The 17,895-nt window shown below is 41.6% G+C and overlaps 1 protein-coding gene across 4 annotated transcripts in view; it reads left to right on the top strand.

Moving 5' to 3' along the window:
- SLC23A2 (solute carrier family 23 member 2) overlaps positions 1-17,895 on the top strand; it is a 308,554-nt gene that overhangs the window by 244,947 nt on the left and 45,712 nt on the right. For all 4 annotated transcript variants that reach the window (XR_012242995.1, XM_073622040.1, XM_073622042.1 and 1 more), the window contains one exon: positions 5,119-5,300. Coding sequence is in view for 3 of the 4 variants with exons in the window: in XM_073622040.1 (XP_073478141.1) it covers positions 5,119-5,300 (182 nt within the window). In the remaining variant the exon portion in view is untranslated. The remainder of the gene's footprint in view (positions 1-5,118; positions 5,301-17,895) is intronic.

The following is a 17,895-nucleotide window of genomic DNA, read 5'->3' on the forward strand; positions in this document are numbered from 1 at the left end:
AACGACAATTAAAAGTTCGAGTGTCAGAACACATAACCAACATAAAAAATGGCTACAAATTTCAGTGTGTCCCTACATTTCAAGGAAAAACATCATCAGGACCCATCCTTGCTTCAATTTTGTGGGACTGACCATGTCTCCCCCTCATGGAGGGGATCTAATCAGGTTAGAGATCTCTCTCAGAGAGAGAAACTAAGTGGATATTTCTTTTAAAAAGTCTTCAGCCAAGAGAATTAAATATAGAGTTGGACTTAAATTGCTTCATTAATAATTAAAAAAAAAATCCTTTTTTTAAAAAAATCCTCTTTAATTCCTTTAATTTTAATTTTATTATCATTTTATTGTCATTTTGACCCTCATTATCATGTTGTGACATTGCACAGATACCACTTCTAACGCACCTATTAGTATTTAAGGTAATTTATAGCGGAGGCTATAGGCTAATCATGTTAATTTTATTAACATTATTTCATCATTTGATTTAAGGAGGACCATGGTTAATACCTTTAGGTGCTTATATAAGTGAGGATTGGGCTCCCCCCTTTCCATCAATATATAACTTTATAATGATTGCAATAATCTTTTTAAGTGAAAAGTCTTTTTAAGTGAAAGATTTTTTGCTTAGTAATCTTTCGGTAGTATCCAGAAGCATCACATGTTTTAACTTAATGCATCTCTGTGTTTTTCTGATACTGTGAATTCACTGTATTGTGCTTGCGGGGACACGGGATGCACGCATGTGCTTTAGTATTACTTCCGCCAGCAATTGGTACGGGGGTATAAGGGGAAGGTTGCCATGCCAAACAGCCAATCCTGTAAAGAAGTCGATGTGACAAAACATGTCGGAGGCGTGGCTGTACGGCAACCTATCATCTGAGATTAACTTGTGACGTGCTGAGCTGTATGTGCTGATCACCAGTCGGCGGAGACCACCTCGCGCTGCTGAGGATCCAACGAGGGGATAAGGGTGAGGTTAATACTGCATCCCGGGTCTGCCATGACCATAATACAACTCTACAGCCGGGTCACATGAAGTTTTCGTTTGTGGCTTGTTTCCATTACAAGAGCGTGAGTACAATGATTGAAGCGCCCATTTTAAATAATTGTTTTATACGTTATCACACTATTATCATAGCATTATCATTTCTTTCATGTGGATATACTTGATGAGTATTGCTGCTTACTGAAGGATTTCACCTGCTGCAAATACGGTTTCATTCACTTTGGCTAGCCCCTGGGAGGCTAAATCTCTGCTTATTGGCCGAGCATGAGAATGCAAGGCAAATTTTTCCGGTGAGTGCGGCACCGTAAGAGTGGATCACAGTCATGGATGGTGTGGTGGAAGACGTTGATTGCATGGAAAAGTTGTTTCATTCACTTTTTCTGACACTGAATATGTTGCATGGACTTTGACTCATCCATATTTATTTTTTCTTTATGTCACCATTTTTAATATGAGCTGTTGTCACTATTTATTTGCCTAATTATTCATTTGCATAATATTTTGAAGCAAAAAATCCCTACCTGTAGTGGGAGGGCACATTGGATGTTTACTACACAAATTCATCATCATCAGTGAGTGTGTCATTATATATCGCATAATTTTTTACACTGATTCACTTCTTTATTGTATTCAGTTAATTTGTCATTTAGCGCCACTATTTCCATTGGGGATCAGTCATTTCATTTATTATTTAGACTAGTTGGCAGCTTCATTAATTATCACTAATTATTGGTTTGATCTTGTCCATAAGCGCAGTGGGGGAGTCATTATAGTGCTTTGGTGCGCGGCACTTGAACACCGTTTTTTAGTACTCAACAGAAACTGCTCTCCTAAAACTCACAAATGACTTACTACAGCTAAAACCAACTGTCATTATTCCGTACTCTTACTCTTGGACCTCTCTGCTGCCTTTGATACAGTTGATCACCCTCTCCACAAAAAAAAATTCAATTTGCTTGGTATCCATGGCTGTGCTTTCTGTTGGTTCGAATCTTACTTAGCTCACCGCACCTTTGGTGTCACTTACAACTCTACTTTCTCCTTTCCAGCACCTCTTACCGTTGGTGTCCCCCAAGGTTCCGTCCTTGGACCTCCACTATTCTCGATCTACACATCCTCCCTGTGTCAGCTGATAGCCTCCCATGGCTTCCACTACCATATACATGCCGATGACACCTAAATCTATCTCTCTACCCCTCAGCTCACTCCATCAGCCTCCTCACACATCACTGATTTACTAACAGACATATCAGGCTGGATGTCACTCACACTACTTCTAATCTAATCTAAAACTGAGTTCATAATATTTCCTTCCCCTGACTTCTCTGTCAAGATCAATGGCACAACTATCAGTTCCAATCCCTGTCCAAATCATGCTGCCTTAGCCTTCGCAACATCTCTAGAATATGCCCCTTTTTAACCAATGACACCACCAGGCTTCTAATTGACTCCCTGGTCATCTCTCACCTCGACTACTGCAACTCACTACTCATTGGACTACCTTTACATACACTATCCCCTGTTCAGTCCATAATGAATGCTGCTGCAAGACTCTTCCACCTTACCAACCGTTCAGTGCCCTCCACCCTTCTCTGCCAATCCCTGCACTGGCTTCCACCACCCAACGAATAAAATTCAAAGTACCAACAATAATTTACAAAGCTGTCCACAACTCTGCCCTCAGCAACATCACTAACCTAGTCTCAAGATACCAACCAAGCCGCTCTCGGTCCTCAAAATACCTCCTTCTTTTTAGCTCCCTTGTCACCTCCTCCCATGCTCGCCTACAGGATTTCTCCAGAGCTTCTCTCATCCTTTGGAACTCCCTACCCCAATCTGTCCGACTGTCCCCTAATCTATCCATCTTTAGACGATTCCTGAAAACACTTCTCTTTAAAGAAGCTTATCCTGCTTCTAACTAATGCACTGTTACCTTTTGTATCAATTTACCCTCCCTCCTAGATTGTAAGCTCTAGCAAGCAGGGCCCTCTGATGCCTCCTGTACCAAATTGTAATGTAACTGTAATGTCTGCCTTCATTTTGTTAAACGCTGCGCAAACTCTTGCCGCTATATAAATCCTGTGTAATAATAAATAATTAAAAAAAGGGAAATTAATGCAGCCATAATATATAAAAACTGGTAAGCTGCAATATATTTGTTTGCTTTTGGGGTTAACGCTACTTGAAGTGTTATTAAATAATTTTATTTATTTATTACTTAATTGTTTGTGGACTCTACTATTGGTAAAAGAGAAGTGTGAAAATTCTAAAAAAAAACATTTATACTCGCCTAGATGGCTGCAGCATTGATCCGATGCCTCTACACCGAGAACTGAGTGCTCAAAGACCACTGATCGCCCAGTTTTCGGTCTTCAATGGGTAGAGAGCCAGTAGCTGTCAGTTACCGGCTCCCTGCTCTGCTCCTCCAGCACTCACTGGAACGCTGAGCTGTGGAGGGGGTGGGAGTGACTGGCTCAGTCTCCTTTTCTGTATCATCAGCCGATAGCTGACTGTAGGCTGATTCTGGGTCACAGAAGTGCACTTAGTTTTCCCAGAGAAGTATGGCCAAAAGAGCTTAACAACAATATTCAAAAACAAATAATAGATTTAAAAAGTAAGGGAGCATATATTTTGAGCATGGTGGCAGAAATTAACAAGAGGTTGGTTTCATCAAACTGTTCATGTTAAAGGGACTTGCTGACATTGGTCACGTTTTTTTTTTTAACTGCTCTCGTTGTAGCACTTGTTTACCCATTAAGAACCACAGTATTTCTTAAAATTTTGCTATGTGGCTATAAATTTTATAATAGCAGTTACATCCCCCATCTTTCTAAGAGCTAGCTTTAAAAGAGAAGTTTAAGATTCCTGAAAAAAAATAATTATACTCGCCTAGATGAATGCAGCATCAGTCCTCCACTTGCTCCAGACCAAGAACTGAGCAATCAAACACTGCTGATCACTCAGCTCTTCAGGCTGCAGAGAGTCAGTGACTGTCAGTCATTGGTCTCTGCTCTGCCCACCTACTGGGGCCCTGGGCTGTGGAGGGGGTGGGAGGCTGGCTCAGTCTTCCAGCGGCTCACTAAGAAGCTGAGCCAGCAGCCGGTCCAGGCTTCTGGCCCGCTGCCAGCTGAAAATGCTTCACAGGAGTACAAAACAAACTGCACTCTTGTGATCCATAGGAGAAGTACAGCCAAAAAAGCTTTGGCTATACCTCACCTTTAAGAAAGGATTAAAGAGTTTGTGGTCAACATGACCATGTAATTTACAATTCGAGACAATTCATGTGTAATTCGCATTGCAAAGGCAACCTGCTCAGCTATTCTGGCACTGTAGGCTGCTGGTTGGATCCAAATCATCCATTTCCTAACATGTTTAATTGCACACTGTTTGTTCTAATTAGGCTATCAAGAAATTATTATTGGAATTCCCAAATTAGATTTTGATTTATGGTGCCCTGAATTATAACTAGACGCAGGCTATGAGTATCCTAGAGTCTTGTTAATCAATGTAAATCTCTCAGTCGCACCTATGTAATTTGTCATTTGTCTGTGTGCACTGTTTGCACTGGTTTACGCTGTCAGGTTTCAGAGTGCATGCCTTGTTACATGATTTTTTCAAATGTTTGACACGCTTTGAAGCATAACGTTATCTGTTTCTGCATGCATATTCCAGGGAGAGTGGTGCACCTTATGTATTGTAATGCATGTATCCTACATTTTATTTGCAGTTCCATTTTCATGTATGGTTATGCACCAGTCTTAAACAACCTTTTACCACAGAGAAACTCCAAAAATAATTTTTAGGTATCAGGGAATTCTAACTAAAACCAATTCAATGGCAAATGTGCTCCTTATATTGGTGGTCTGTAGAAGAATGCAACCCTTACAGTGGTGCTCAGAATGCCACTCTTAAAGACCGCTAAACAGTTGTAACCTGTAGAAATGTCTCGAGAAACTCTAGTTTGGAATGGCTGCTATATACTTTAGAATGGTCTCATCTTACATTTTGTGTGTCTTTCTATATGCATTTAATTTAACCAGAATTGTACATGTACGGATTGGACCACACTCTAAATATCTCATGTGGTGACTTAATCATTCTGCAATCCAACACAGATTCAAGGAGCCATCATCATGTCCTCACTTATAGAAGTGGTCATTGGATTTCTCGGCCTACCTGGAGCTCTGCTGAGATATATTGGACCACTGACGATCACCCCCACAGTGTCTCTTATCGGTCTGTCTGGTTTTCAGGCTGCTGGGGAAAGAGCAGGCAAACACTGGGGTATCGCTATGCTGTAAGTAGTAACGTCCTCTGCCTTAACAGTATTTGACTCAATTAGGCAATGTGATTATTGTAACGAATATGTGGAGCTGTCCTTTTTTTCTCTTCATAGATCAGATTTCAAATCGTGCAAACCATCATGAAGTGCATAAGCAGAGGTCACCTTCAGTGACAATCTAGAAAATCTACAGATCCAAATATAGAGGCAGCTGAAGTTATATACAGCTCTCATTTTTTTCTTTTTGGTTGACCAATAGTAGGTGGAAGGGGTCCAAGACCACTAGCAATACAGTGGATTCTGACAATCTTCCTCTACCTGTAGGTAGCTAAAAAGCCATAGTTAAAGCAGAACACTGGGCAAAAACATCTTTACATGTCCTTATTGCTAATTTCCTACCTTCACTGAATATGTCATCCATCTTCTGGTTCACTCAGTAGTTTCTCTGAAATAGCCTATTCATTTTCAAATCAAACTGTTAATTCTCTTTGGTTTCCTGTTTGTAAGACCGGTGGCTGCTATGCCTCCTATTCCCCCAGCCACTGGTCTTGGCTCATCCCTTCTGTAGTTCTTTCTCCAGGAAGCAGTGATGTAATTCAGGTCCACTTGCTGTGGTGAGCAGACCGGGACACTCAGACACATTCAACATGTACAGCCCTAGTGTGCCCGCCCACATTCACTACAATTCCCTGTGGTTTTCTTTTTACTGGAGAGAGAGAGGAGCAGATATGACTTGCTGTTACACCTCCTCTATGGCAGAGCAGAAGCAGTTCTCTTTTGAATTGCAAAGATGAGGTCATGAAATTTCAGTTAGACTTTTCCTCCTCAGTAGTAAGGATGTTTAAACTTGTATTAACTGTTTAGTGTTTTGTGTACTAATTGGTGATTTTTATTTTTTTATTTTGCCTATCCCGGAGAATGTGACAAGTATTGATGTTTATAGAAGGGCAGGTAACAGATATGAGAAAAGGAAAATAATTGCTGATTTTATCATATGTGACCAGCCTTAAATCCACTTAATGTATTGGTTCGTCAGTGAGAATAACTCTGTGTTAATCTACCATTCCTCCTTTCAACACTAGGCATTTTTTGTGATCCTGATTAAATTTAATATGGTCAGCATTACAACCTGAATAAAATAAGTTTTCAACGTTTTGTTTACATTTATGATGAATGAGAGCTGAAGCTGAAATTGTCATCAGGCTGACGGTGGGCATGCTAGCCCTGGCTGAGGGATGTGAAAGAATAGTGTCCCATTTTCCTTTCATGGTAATAGGTTGGAATGGTGCCTTTGTAGATTCAGAATAATTTTTAACAGTGGGCTGAAATTTTTAGACGTAGCTTTGATCTCAGGAAAGTTTCACATCTGGGTAAAACGGATATGTTAAAAGATGGGTATCAGGATAGTCAGTGGCTGTTTATAAAATGAAAGAGTTTATTTGTGTGTGAAGTTCCCTTCTAAATTGCACTAGTGCCCTGATCACGTTCCCCAAAATGTTGTGTATCGTCATTTGTCCTCTTTTTTTTTTTTTTTTTTTTACTACAGAGACAAAACTTATTTGATGCAACTAAATTTGCAGATTAGATAAGCAATATTGTTCTCCATCACCATGAAGTTAAACAACTATTAATTCTGATCTGTATGCTTTTTAGATAAATGCTTCTTTGTGTTGTGAAACTTTGTGTTCAGCCTCATGTACACTGCTGCTGGTAAACGGACGTTCAGAGGCAGTTGGATGCTTTATTCAGCTGCCCCTGAACTCATACAATGTTATCTTATGTGTACATGTAAACAGGTTCGTTTAATGTCGTTTTTAGGCTGTTGCGTTTAGAGGTTTTTCTTTGAAGGCAAAAAAGAGTTCAGACGCCAAGCACAGTACCGGCGTTTAGCCGCATTTTCCTTCATAAGCGTTTTTAAAGGTGTCCTATTTTTTTTTTTACATTACAAAACTTAAAACATGATAGCAAATGATGAAAAACCATTAAAAAATGTTTTAAAAAATTGTAATTGCTTGCAATGCTTCGTAGACCATTTATATACCCCTAATGAGCCCATTATCCAATCCAATACACCACTAGCATTGCTGTATATACAGTGGGGCAAAAAAGTATTTAGTCAGCCACCAATTGTGCAAGTTCTCCCACTTAAAAAGATGAGAGAGGCCTGTAATTGTCATCATAGGTATACCTCAACTATGAGAGACAAAATGTGGAAACAAATCCAGACAATCACATTGTCTAATTTTTGAAAGAATTTATTTGCAAATTATGGTGGAAAGTATTTGGTCACCTACAAACAAGCAAGATTTCTGGCTCTCACAGACCTAACCGCTTCAGCCCTGGAAGATTTTACCCCCTTCCTGACCAGAGAACTTTTTGCGATTTGGCACTGTGTCGCTTTAACTGACAATTGCACGCTCGTGCGACGTGGCTCCCAAACAAAATTGACGTCCTTTTTTTCTCCACAAATAGAGCTTTCTTTTGATGGTATTTGATCGCCTCTGCAGTTTTTGTTTTTTGTGCTATAAACAAAAAAATAGCCACAATTTTGAAAAAAAATGCATTATTTTTTACTTTGTGCTATAATAAATACCGGTATCTCCAAAAAATATTTTAAAAAAAACCATTTTTTTCCTCAGTATAGGCCGATACGTATTCTTCTACATATTTTTGGTAAAAAAAAAATCGCAATAAGCGTTTGATTGGTTTGCGCAAAAATTATAGCAATTACAAAATAGTTTTATGGCATTTTTATTATTAATTTTTTTTTTTTTACTAGTAATGGCGGCGATCAGCGATTTTTATTGTGACTGCGACATTATGGCGGACACATCGGACATTTTTGACACATTTTTGGGACCATTGTCATTTATACAGCAATCAGTGCTATACAAATGCACTAATTCCTATGTAAATGACACTAGCAGTGAAGGGATTAACCACTAGGGGGCTAGGGAGGGGTTAAGTATGTCCTGGGAAGTGTTACTAACTGTGGGGGGGGGGCATGGCTACCTGTGACACGTCACTGATCTCTGCTCCCGATCACAGGGAGCAGAGATCAGTGACACTGTCACTAGGCAGAACGAGAGATGCTTGTTTACATTAGCGTCTGCCCGTTCGTCCTCTCCGTGAGGCGATCACGGGTATCCTTGCGGTGATCGAGTCCACGGGACCTGCGACCCGACTCGCGGAGCTCCCGGCCGGCGCGCGCACGCAATGGCACGGCAGCAAATTTAAAGGGACGTACAGGTACGCCCATTTGCCCAGCCGTGCCATTCTGCTGACGTACATCGGTGTGTGCTGGTCGGGAAGGGGTTAAGCGGCTCCTCTGTCCTCCACTCATTACCTGTATTAATGGCACCTGTTTGAACTTGTTATCAGTATAAAAGACACCTGTCCACAACCTCAAACAGTCACACTCCAAACTCCACTATGGTGAAGACCAAAGAGCTGTCGAAGGACACCAGAAACAAAATTGTAGATCTGCACCAGGCTGGGAAGACTGAATCTGCAATAGGCAAGCAGCTTGGTGTGAAGAAATCAACTGTGGGAGCAATAATTAGAAAATGGAAGACATAAGAAGATCACTGATAATCCTTGATCTGGGGCTCCACGCAAGATCTCACCCATGGGGTCAAAATGATCACAAGAATGGTGAGCAAAAATCCCAGAACCACACGGGGGGACCTAGTGAATGACCTACAGAGAGCTGGGACCAACATAACAAAGGCTACCATCAGTAACACACTACGCTGCCAGGGACTCAGATCCTGCAGTGCCAGACGTGTCCCCCTGCTTAAGCCAGTACATGACCGGGCCCATCTGAGCTTTGCTAGAGAGCATTTGGATGATCCAGAAGAGGATTGCGAGAATGTCATATGGTCAGATGAAACCAAAGTAGAACTGTTTGGTAGAAACACAACTTGTCGTGTTTGGAGGAGAGAGAATGCTGAGTTGCAACCAAAAAACACCATACCTACTGTGAAGCATGGGGGTGGCAACTTCATGCTTTGGGGCTGTTTCTCTGCAAAGGAAACAGGACGACTGATCCGTGTACATGAAAGAATGAATGGGGCCATGTATCGTGAGATTTTGAGTGCAAACCTCCTCCCATCAGCAAGGGCATTGAAGATTAAACTTGGCTGGGTCTTTCAGCATGACAATGATCCCAAACACACTGCCCGTGCAACGAAGGAGTGGCTTCGTAAGAAGCAGTTCAAGGTCCTGGAGTGGCCTAGCCAGTCTCCAGATCTCAACCCCATAGAAAATCTTTGGAGGGAGTTGAAAGTCCGTGTTGCCCAGCTACAGCCCCAAAACATCACTGCTCTAGAGGAGATCTGCATGGAGGAATGGGCCAACATACCAGTAACCGTGTGTGACAACCTTGTGAAGACTTACAGAAAACGTTTGACCTCTGTCATTGCCAACAAAGGCTATATAACAAAGTATTGAGGTGAACTTTTGATATTGACAAAATACTTATTTACCACCATAATTTGCAAATAAATTCTTTCAAAAATCAGACAATGTGATTGTCTGGATTTGTTTCCACATTTTGTCTCTCATAGTTGAGGTATACCTATGATGACAATTACAGGCCTCTCTCTTCTTTTTAAGTGGGAGAACTTGCACAATTTGGTGGCTGACTAAATACTTTTTTGCCCCACTGTACATGTTGGAAAAATATCCTATATACATGCGCTGTGCAATCAATGGATGAGTCCAGTAGCGGTGAACTCTGGTCCTCGCACGCAATTTCTGACGTCTTTCCAGCCTCATCAACAGCAACATCAGGAGCATTTCCTCACATATGCTCATTATGGGATCCATAGTAAAAGTACCGAATTTAAGGTAGATACAAGTACACTGCTGCTCTCTCAGCTGCTGCTACTTGCTCTGGTCTCACAGAATGGCTGAAATAGTTAAATACAGTTTTTTTGTGCTTTGGGAGGGTCTTACGATGTTATCTTAAATAAACGCTCCTAGACGCAAACACGTCTAAATGCGGTATACAAACACGGTTAAACGGGCATTTTTAAAGGCCGGTTTCAAGCTGTTAAAAAAATCGTTCAGAAGAGGTTGCCCCAGCTTCCCGTGTACATTAGGCCCTAATGTGCTTATACACCACACAACAGTTTCCTGGGAAAAAAAAATGGCATTGTACGCATTTGATCTGTATCCTAATCCCACACAAATGTCATTTGTCTGGGAAGTTCAGTGCAATAACATAGAACACTATGCAAATAATAATGGATTAATTAATGCAGAACTTTTAGACAAATATTTCACTTTTTAATTATGTGTTTATTAGAAAGTCATTGCATGTATTTTTACCTACAACTTGTATATGTTCGCTCATATGCAAATGTTTTAGGAAGGTGTGAAAAAATGCTGTAAATTAAAAATGCTTTCAGAAATAGAAGTGTTAGTCGTTTATTTTTATTAATTAACAAAACGGAAATTAAATGAACAGAAGAGAAATCCAACTCAAACCCATATTTGGTGTAACTACCCTTACATAGAGTTTTTGAAGGTACTCAGCAGGTAGGTTGTTCCAAACATCTTGGAGATCTAACCGCAGATCTTCTGTGGATGTAGGCTGCCTCAAATCCTTCTGTCTCTATGTAATCCCAGACAGACTTGATGTTGAGATCAGGGCTCTGTGGGGACCAAACCAACCCTTTTAGGACTTTGTTCTTCTTTATTCTGAAGATAATTCTTAACGGCATTGGCTGCATGTTTGGAGATGCCTCTCTTATGGTATGGCATGATTGTTAAGTATCTGCATGTATTTCTCAGCATTGAGGACACCATTCTGACAAAATTTCCAACTCCATTTGCAGAAATGTAGCCCAAAATTGCATTAAACCTCCACCATGCTTTACCAGTTGCCTGCAGACACTCATTATTTTACCGTTCTCCAACCCTTCAGTGAACAAACTGCCTCCTGCTACAGCCAAATATTTCAAAGTTTGACTCCTCAGTACAGAGCACCTGCTTCCATTTTTCTGAACCCCAGTTCCTATATTTTTGTGTATAGTTGAGAGGCTTAGCCTTGTTTCCACATCGGAGGTATGGCTGGAATTCTTCCATGAAGACCACTCCTGGCTAGACTTCTCTGGACAGTAGATTGGTGTACCTGGGCCCCACTGGTTTCTGTCAGTTCTATGCTGATGGCACTGCTTTACATCTGCTGATGTTGAAAGGAAAAATCATGATGTGTCTTTCATCTGCTACATTAAAAGAGACATAAAGGATTTTATTTTTTCCCTATTTATACTTACCTAGGTGGATGCTGCATTGGTCCAATGCTGCATCTGTTCCCTGGTGCTTCCACATTGGGAACCGAGCGATCGAACACCGCCCATCACTCGGTTTTTAAAGCTCCGTGGGCAGAGAGCTGCAGACTGTCAGTTACAGCTCTCTGCTCTTCTCCCTCCGTGCTCATTGGCGTGCTGGGCTGGGGAGGGGGCGAAGCAGCCGTTTCAGCCTCTCAGCAGCTCCCTGAGAGGCTGAAACTGGTGTCAGTCCAGGCACCTGGCGGATGCAGACTACCGTTGTCGGGATGACGGCGTGCCTGAACTGATTCCTGTGACTTCAGCCCGCTCTCTGCTGAAAACGGGTCACAGGAGTCCAAAACAAATTGCATTTCTGTGATCCATAGGAAAAGTCCAGCCAAACGAGCTTTGGCTGGACCTCTCCTTTAAGTGTCCTTGGCGGACCACTACATCTACGGCCTCAACGTTGCCTGTTTCTTTGTGTTTCTTCAAAAGCACAGCACATCTTGAAACCCCAGTCTGCTTTGAAATCTTTGCCTGGGAGAGATCTTGCTAAAGCAGTAGAAACACCATGTGTCTTGTTGCTGCGCGCAATCTTGCCATGGTGTATGATGTGACATGAAAAGGTCTTCCATAACATCACCTTAGTAGCAGAGTTTGGTTGTTCCTCATTCAGTTTTAAGCCTCCTACACAGCTGTTTCTGTTTGTTAATGGCTGTGTTTCAACCTACATATAAAATTGATGATCATTAGTAGGTATGGGCCGAACACCCCCCGGTTCGGTTCGCACCAGAACATACCGAACAGGCAAAAAATTTGGCAGAACACGCGAACACCATTAAAGTCTATGGGACACAAACGCGAATAATTAAAAGTGCTAATTTTAAAGGCTTATATGCAAGAAGTTGTCATGCCCCAGGGGACATGTATCAATGCAAAATTATTTTTTTTTAAACAGACGTTTTTTTTTGGAGCAGCGATTTTTTTTTTTAATGCTTAAAGTGAAACAATAAAAATGAAATATTCCTTTAAATATCATGCCTGGGGGGTGTCTATAGTATGCCTGTAAAGTGGCACATTTTCCCGTGTTTAGAACAGTACCACAGCAAAATTACATTTCTAAAGGAAAAATTGTCACTTAAAACTGATTGCGACTGTAATGAATTGTTGGGTCTCGGCAATATAGATAAAAATCATTAAAAAAAAAAAAAAAAAAGCATGGGATCCCCCAGTCCATTACCAGGCCCTTTGGGTCTGGTATGAATATTAAGGGGAACCCCGAACCAGAATCTAAAAAAAAAAATTGCATGGGGGTCCCTCTAAAATCTATACCAGGCCCTTCGAATCTGATATGGAAATTAAGGGGAACCCTTCTCCAAATTTAACCAGTAGCTGCCTGCCCACTGTCATATGACAGTGGGACGAGGCAGCTCTCGTTCTGGGTGGACGTCATATGACGTGACTCCCTTCCCGAGCCAGTAGCCCAGCAACTGAGCAGGACCGTGGATCTGTGTGTGTAAACACACAGATCCACGTCCTGTCAGAGTGGAGACTGATGTGTGTCCCTTGTACATAGGGACACCGATCGGTCACCTCCCCCAGTCAGTCCCCTCCCCCCACAGTTAGAATCACCTCCCTAGGACACACATTAACTCCTCGATCACCCCCTAGTGTTAACCCCTTCCCTGCCAGGCACATTTACACAGTAATCAATGCATTTTTATAGCACGGATCATTGTATAAATGTGAATGGTCCCAAAAATGTGTCAAAAGTGTCCGATATGTCCGCCTCAATATCACAGCCACAATAAAAATCGCAGATCACCGCCATGACTAGTAAAAAAAATAATAATAAAAATGCTATAAATCTATCCCCTATTTTGTAGACGCTATAACTTTTGCGCAAACCAATCAATATAGCTTATTGCAATTTTTTTTAACCAAAAATATGTAGAAGAATACATATTGGCCTAAACTGAGGAAAAAATTGGTTTAAAAAAAAAAAAATTGGATGTTTATTATAGCAAAATGTAAAAAATATTGTTTTTTAAACTTGTCCCTCTTCTTTTGTTTATAGAGCAATAAATAAAAACTGCAGAGGTAATCAAATACCACCAAAAGAAAGCTCTATTTGTGGGGAAAAAATGATAAAAATTTCATTAGGGTGCAGTGTAACATGACCGCGCAATTGTCATTCAAAGTGCGACAGCGCTGAAAGCTGAAAAATGGCTTGGGCAGGAAGGGGGTGAAAGTGCCCTGTATTGAGGTGGCTAAAAAAAAAAATGGCGTAGGGGTTCCCCTCAAAATCCATACCAGACCCTTATCCGAGCATGCAACCTGGCAGGCCGCAGAAAAAGAGGAGGGGACGAGAGAGCGCCCCCCCTTCCTGAACCGTACCAGGCCACATGCCCTCAACATGGGGGCGTCACCCTTCTGACGCCACGGGAAAGAGCCACAGGGAAGTCCTAGTGGCGTCAGAGGGGGCGGGGTCACCGGGTGGCCCACCCTCAGTTATACAGTATAAGAACCGTCACACTGCGGGAGCCTCCCATTGAAGCGGATCGTCCTGAGGAAGATGGAGAAGACCGGAGGAAGAAGCAGAAGACCGGAGGAAGAAGCAGAGGAAGATGGAGCAAGAAGCGGGGGAAGAAGATGGAGGAAGAAGGAGAAAACAGAAGGAAGACCAGAAGAAGATGGAGGAGAAGAGAGGGAAAAAAGAAGACATTATTAATAAAGGAATTGTCAAACACTTTTGATTTTTCATGTTAATGTCCCATAGACTTTAACGATGGTCCGGCACCTTTCGACTTTGCCCTGAACACCGCATATCGTTCGGTGTTCGCAGAACATCTGAACAACCAAAGTTCGGCCCGAACTTATGCTCAGGCCAAACCGTTCGCCCCATCCCTAATTAGCACCTTCTTGGTATAATTGGTTAATCATACATCTGACTCTAATCCTACAACATCCCTGACTTTGTGCAAGCGTACAAAGTGTGCCAGTGTAAGAATTGATGCTGGATATGCATATTGTTCAATGTGCCTTGTTTACATAAAGCAATAAAATATTTATAAAAAAAAAGAATAGAGGCTAGTTTGAAGCCAAAGGTTTGTCACACCAAAAATTGAGTTGAATCAGGTTTTTCCTCTGTTCGCTCACTTTGCATTTTGTAAATGGATAAAATAAACTAAAATAAATTAACATATATATTTTTGAAAGCATTCTTACTTTATAACATTTCTTCACACTTGCATAAAACTTTTGCACATTACTGTATTTGTGTGTGTTGACATATGTAAACACCAGTGCTCATAATGGGACAGGGAGGGGCAACGCTTTCCATCAATCAGTGGTCTGTTGCTTCACAGAGCAGTGAAATTATAGGAGGGGAGAGCTCAGGGTTGAGGACAGGTGGATTAAGGAAGCAGATAAACGAGTTCCATTACCATGAAGGAGGGTGTTGAACTTTTGTTCAGAGTAGGGCTGCTTTTATAAGAATACATTTCAAAACATATGTAAGGGGCAGATACAAAGATTGTGGCATTGTCTTGAGGTTCCATTTTTTAATCTTCTGATGCTTTTGTTATAAATGATAAACATTGTAGATATCAGCAGCTTTGCACATGCTCCTCTTGAGGTTTGTTTTTTTTTAAAGTTTCACGTTATTTGCAGGCATGCATGTTCATCTATGAAAGGGACAAAAAGGCCACATACTGCACGTTGCACCCATTGTGCTAGTGAAGGGATTGTAGGGGCAGAACTCTTCTACAAAGAACAAGATCAGACCTCCCCAGTGTTAAAGAGGAAAAACATTTCTGCTGTATTACCATTGACCTGTTTTGTATTACAGTGGGGCAAAAAAAGTATTTAGTCAGCCACCAATTGTGCAGGTTCTCCCACTTAAAAAGATGAGAGAGGCCTGTAATTGTCATCATAGGTATACCTCAACTATGAGAGAGAAAATGTGGAAACAAATTCAGACAATCACATTGTCTGATTTTTGAAATAATTTATTTACAAATTATGGTGGAAAATAAGTATTTGGTCACCTACAAACAAGCAAGATTTCTGGCTCTCACAGACCTGTATCTTCTTCTTTAAGAGGCTCCTCTGTCCTCCACTCATTACCTGTATTAATGGCACCTGTTTGAACTTGTTATCAGTATAAAAGACACCTGTCCACAACCTCAAACAGTCACACTCCAAACTCCACTATGGTGAAGACCAAAGAGCTGTCGAAGGACACCAGAAACAAAATTGTAGATCTGCACCAGGCTGGGAAGACTGAATCTGCAATAGGCAAGCAGCTTGGTGTGAAGAAATCAACTGTGGGAGCAATAATTAGAAAATGGAAGACATACAGGACCACTGATAATCTCCCTCGATCTGGGGCTCCACGCAAGATCTCACCCGTGGGGTCAAAATGATCACAAGAATGGTGAGCAAAAATCCCAGAACCACACGGGGGGACCTAGTAAATGACTCTGATCCTGCAGTGCCAGACGTGTCCCCCTACTTAAGCCAATACATGTCCGAGCCCGTCTGAGGTTAGCAGGAGAGCATTTGGATGACCAGAAGAGGATTAGGAGAATGTCATATGGTCAGATGAAACCAAAGTAGAACTGTTTTGTAGAAACACAACTCATCGTGTTTGGAAGAGAGAGAATGCTGAGTTGCAACCAAAGAACACCATACCTACTGTGAAGCATGAGGGTGGCAACATCATGCTTTGGGGCTGTTTCTCTGCAAAGGGAACAGGACAACTGATCCGTGTACATGAAGGAATGAATGAGGCCATGTATCGTGAGATTTTGAGTGCAAACCTCCTCCCATCAGCAAGGGCATTGAAGATGACGTGGCTGGGTCTTTCAGCATGACAATGATCCCAAACACACTGCCCGGGCAACGAAGAAGTGGCTTCGCAAGATACATTTCAAGGTCCTGGAGTGGCCTAGCCAGTCTCCAGATCTCAACCCCATAGAAAACCTTTGGAGGGAGTTGAAAGTCCGTGTTGCCCAGCGACAGCCCCAAAACATCACTTCTCTAGAGGAGATCTGCATGGAGCAATGGGCCAACATACCAGCAACAGTGTGTGACAACCTTGTGAAAACGTTTGACCTCTGTCATTGCCAACAAAGGATATATAACAAAGTATTGAGATGAACTTTTGATATTGACCAAATACTTATTTTCGACCATAATTTGCAAATAAATTCTTTCAAAAATCAGACAATGTGATTGTCTGGATTTGTTTCCACATTTTGTCTCTCATAGTTGAGGTATACCTATGATGACAATTACAGGCCTCTCTCATCTTTTTAAGTGGGAGAACTTGCACAATTGGTGGCTGACTAAATACTTTTTTGCCCCACTGTATATCCTCTTCATTATAACTGCCCCGAGCAATGCTGTTGTATCTAGTGGTAGAGCAGAGTTTGCTGTGTGCTCTCACTTTTCTGGCATAGCATTCTATCTAGCTGATGGGTTTCTAGTTATTGATGCCACCTCCTTCTCCCTCCACTTAGTTCTATTACTGCTGAACTCATTTAGCTATAGAGAATGTTAAATAAAAACTTTAATTAAAGCCCAAATCCAGACCCCCTATTGTCTTTCTGGTTTCTAAATAGGTAATATAAAATGCTAAATCCATCAGGTAGCACAGAACCCCCCAGATTTATTTATTTTTTTTATCACAGCTTTCTGTATGACAACACTCTACAGTCGTGACCAAAAATATTGTCACCCCTGCATTTCTGATAATGCACCACTTAGACAGAAAATTGTGGCAATTACAAATGTTTAAGCATTCTCATATTTATTTATTTTGTTTGTTTTGGTATGACACAAAAAAGTGGAGGAACGAAAAGACAAATCTGACACATTCCAAGAAAAACTCCAAAAATGGACTGGATGATTGGCCCCCTCAATTTAATGGTAGAACACACCTAATATTTATAGCGCTGCTTTACCGCGGTATTCGGCCGCTAGCGGTGCGGTTTTAAACCCCCCCCCCTGCTGGCGGCCGAAAAAGGGTTAAAACCGCTGGTATAGCGCGGCTATAGCGAATAGTGAAGGAGCGGTGAATACACCGCTCCTTCACCGCTCCAAAGATGCGGCTGGCAGGAGTTTTTTTCTTCTCCTGTCAGCGCACCGCTTCAGTGTGAAAGCCCTCGGGCTTTCACACTGAACAAACAGCAGCGGCTGTTTTGGGTCGGTTTGCAGGTGCTATTTTTAGCGCAATAACGCCTGCAAACCACCCCAGTGTGAAAGGGGTCTTACTGAACTCAGTCGCTTCCTGTAACCATCAGTGGGTTTCTTACATCTGTCTACTG

Source organism: Aquarana catesbeiana, linkage group LG03 (genome assembly GCF_042186555.1).
Source record: "Aquarana catesbeiana isolate 2022-GZ linkage group LG03, ASM4218655v1, whole genome shotgun sequence".
In the NCBI taxonomy this organism is placed as follows: Eukaryota; Metazoa; Chordata; class Amphibia; order Anura; family Ranidae; genus Aquarana; species Aquarana catesbeiana.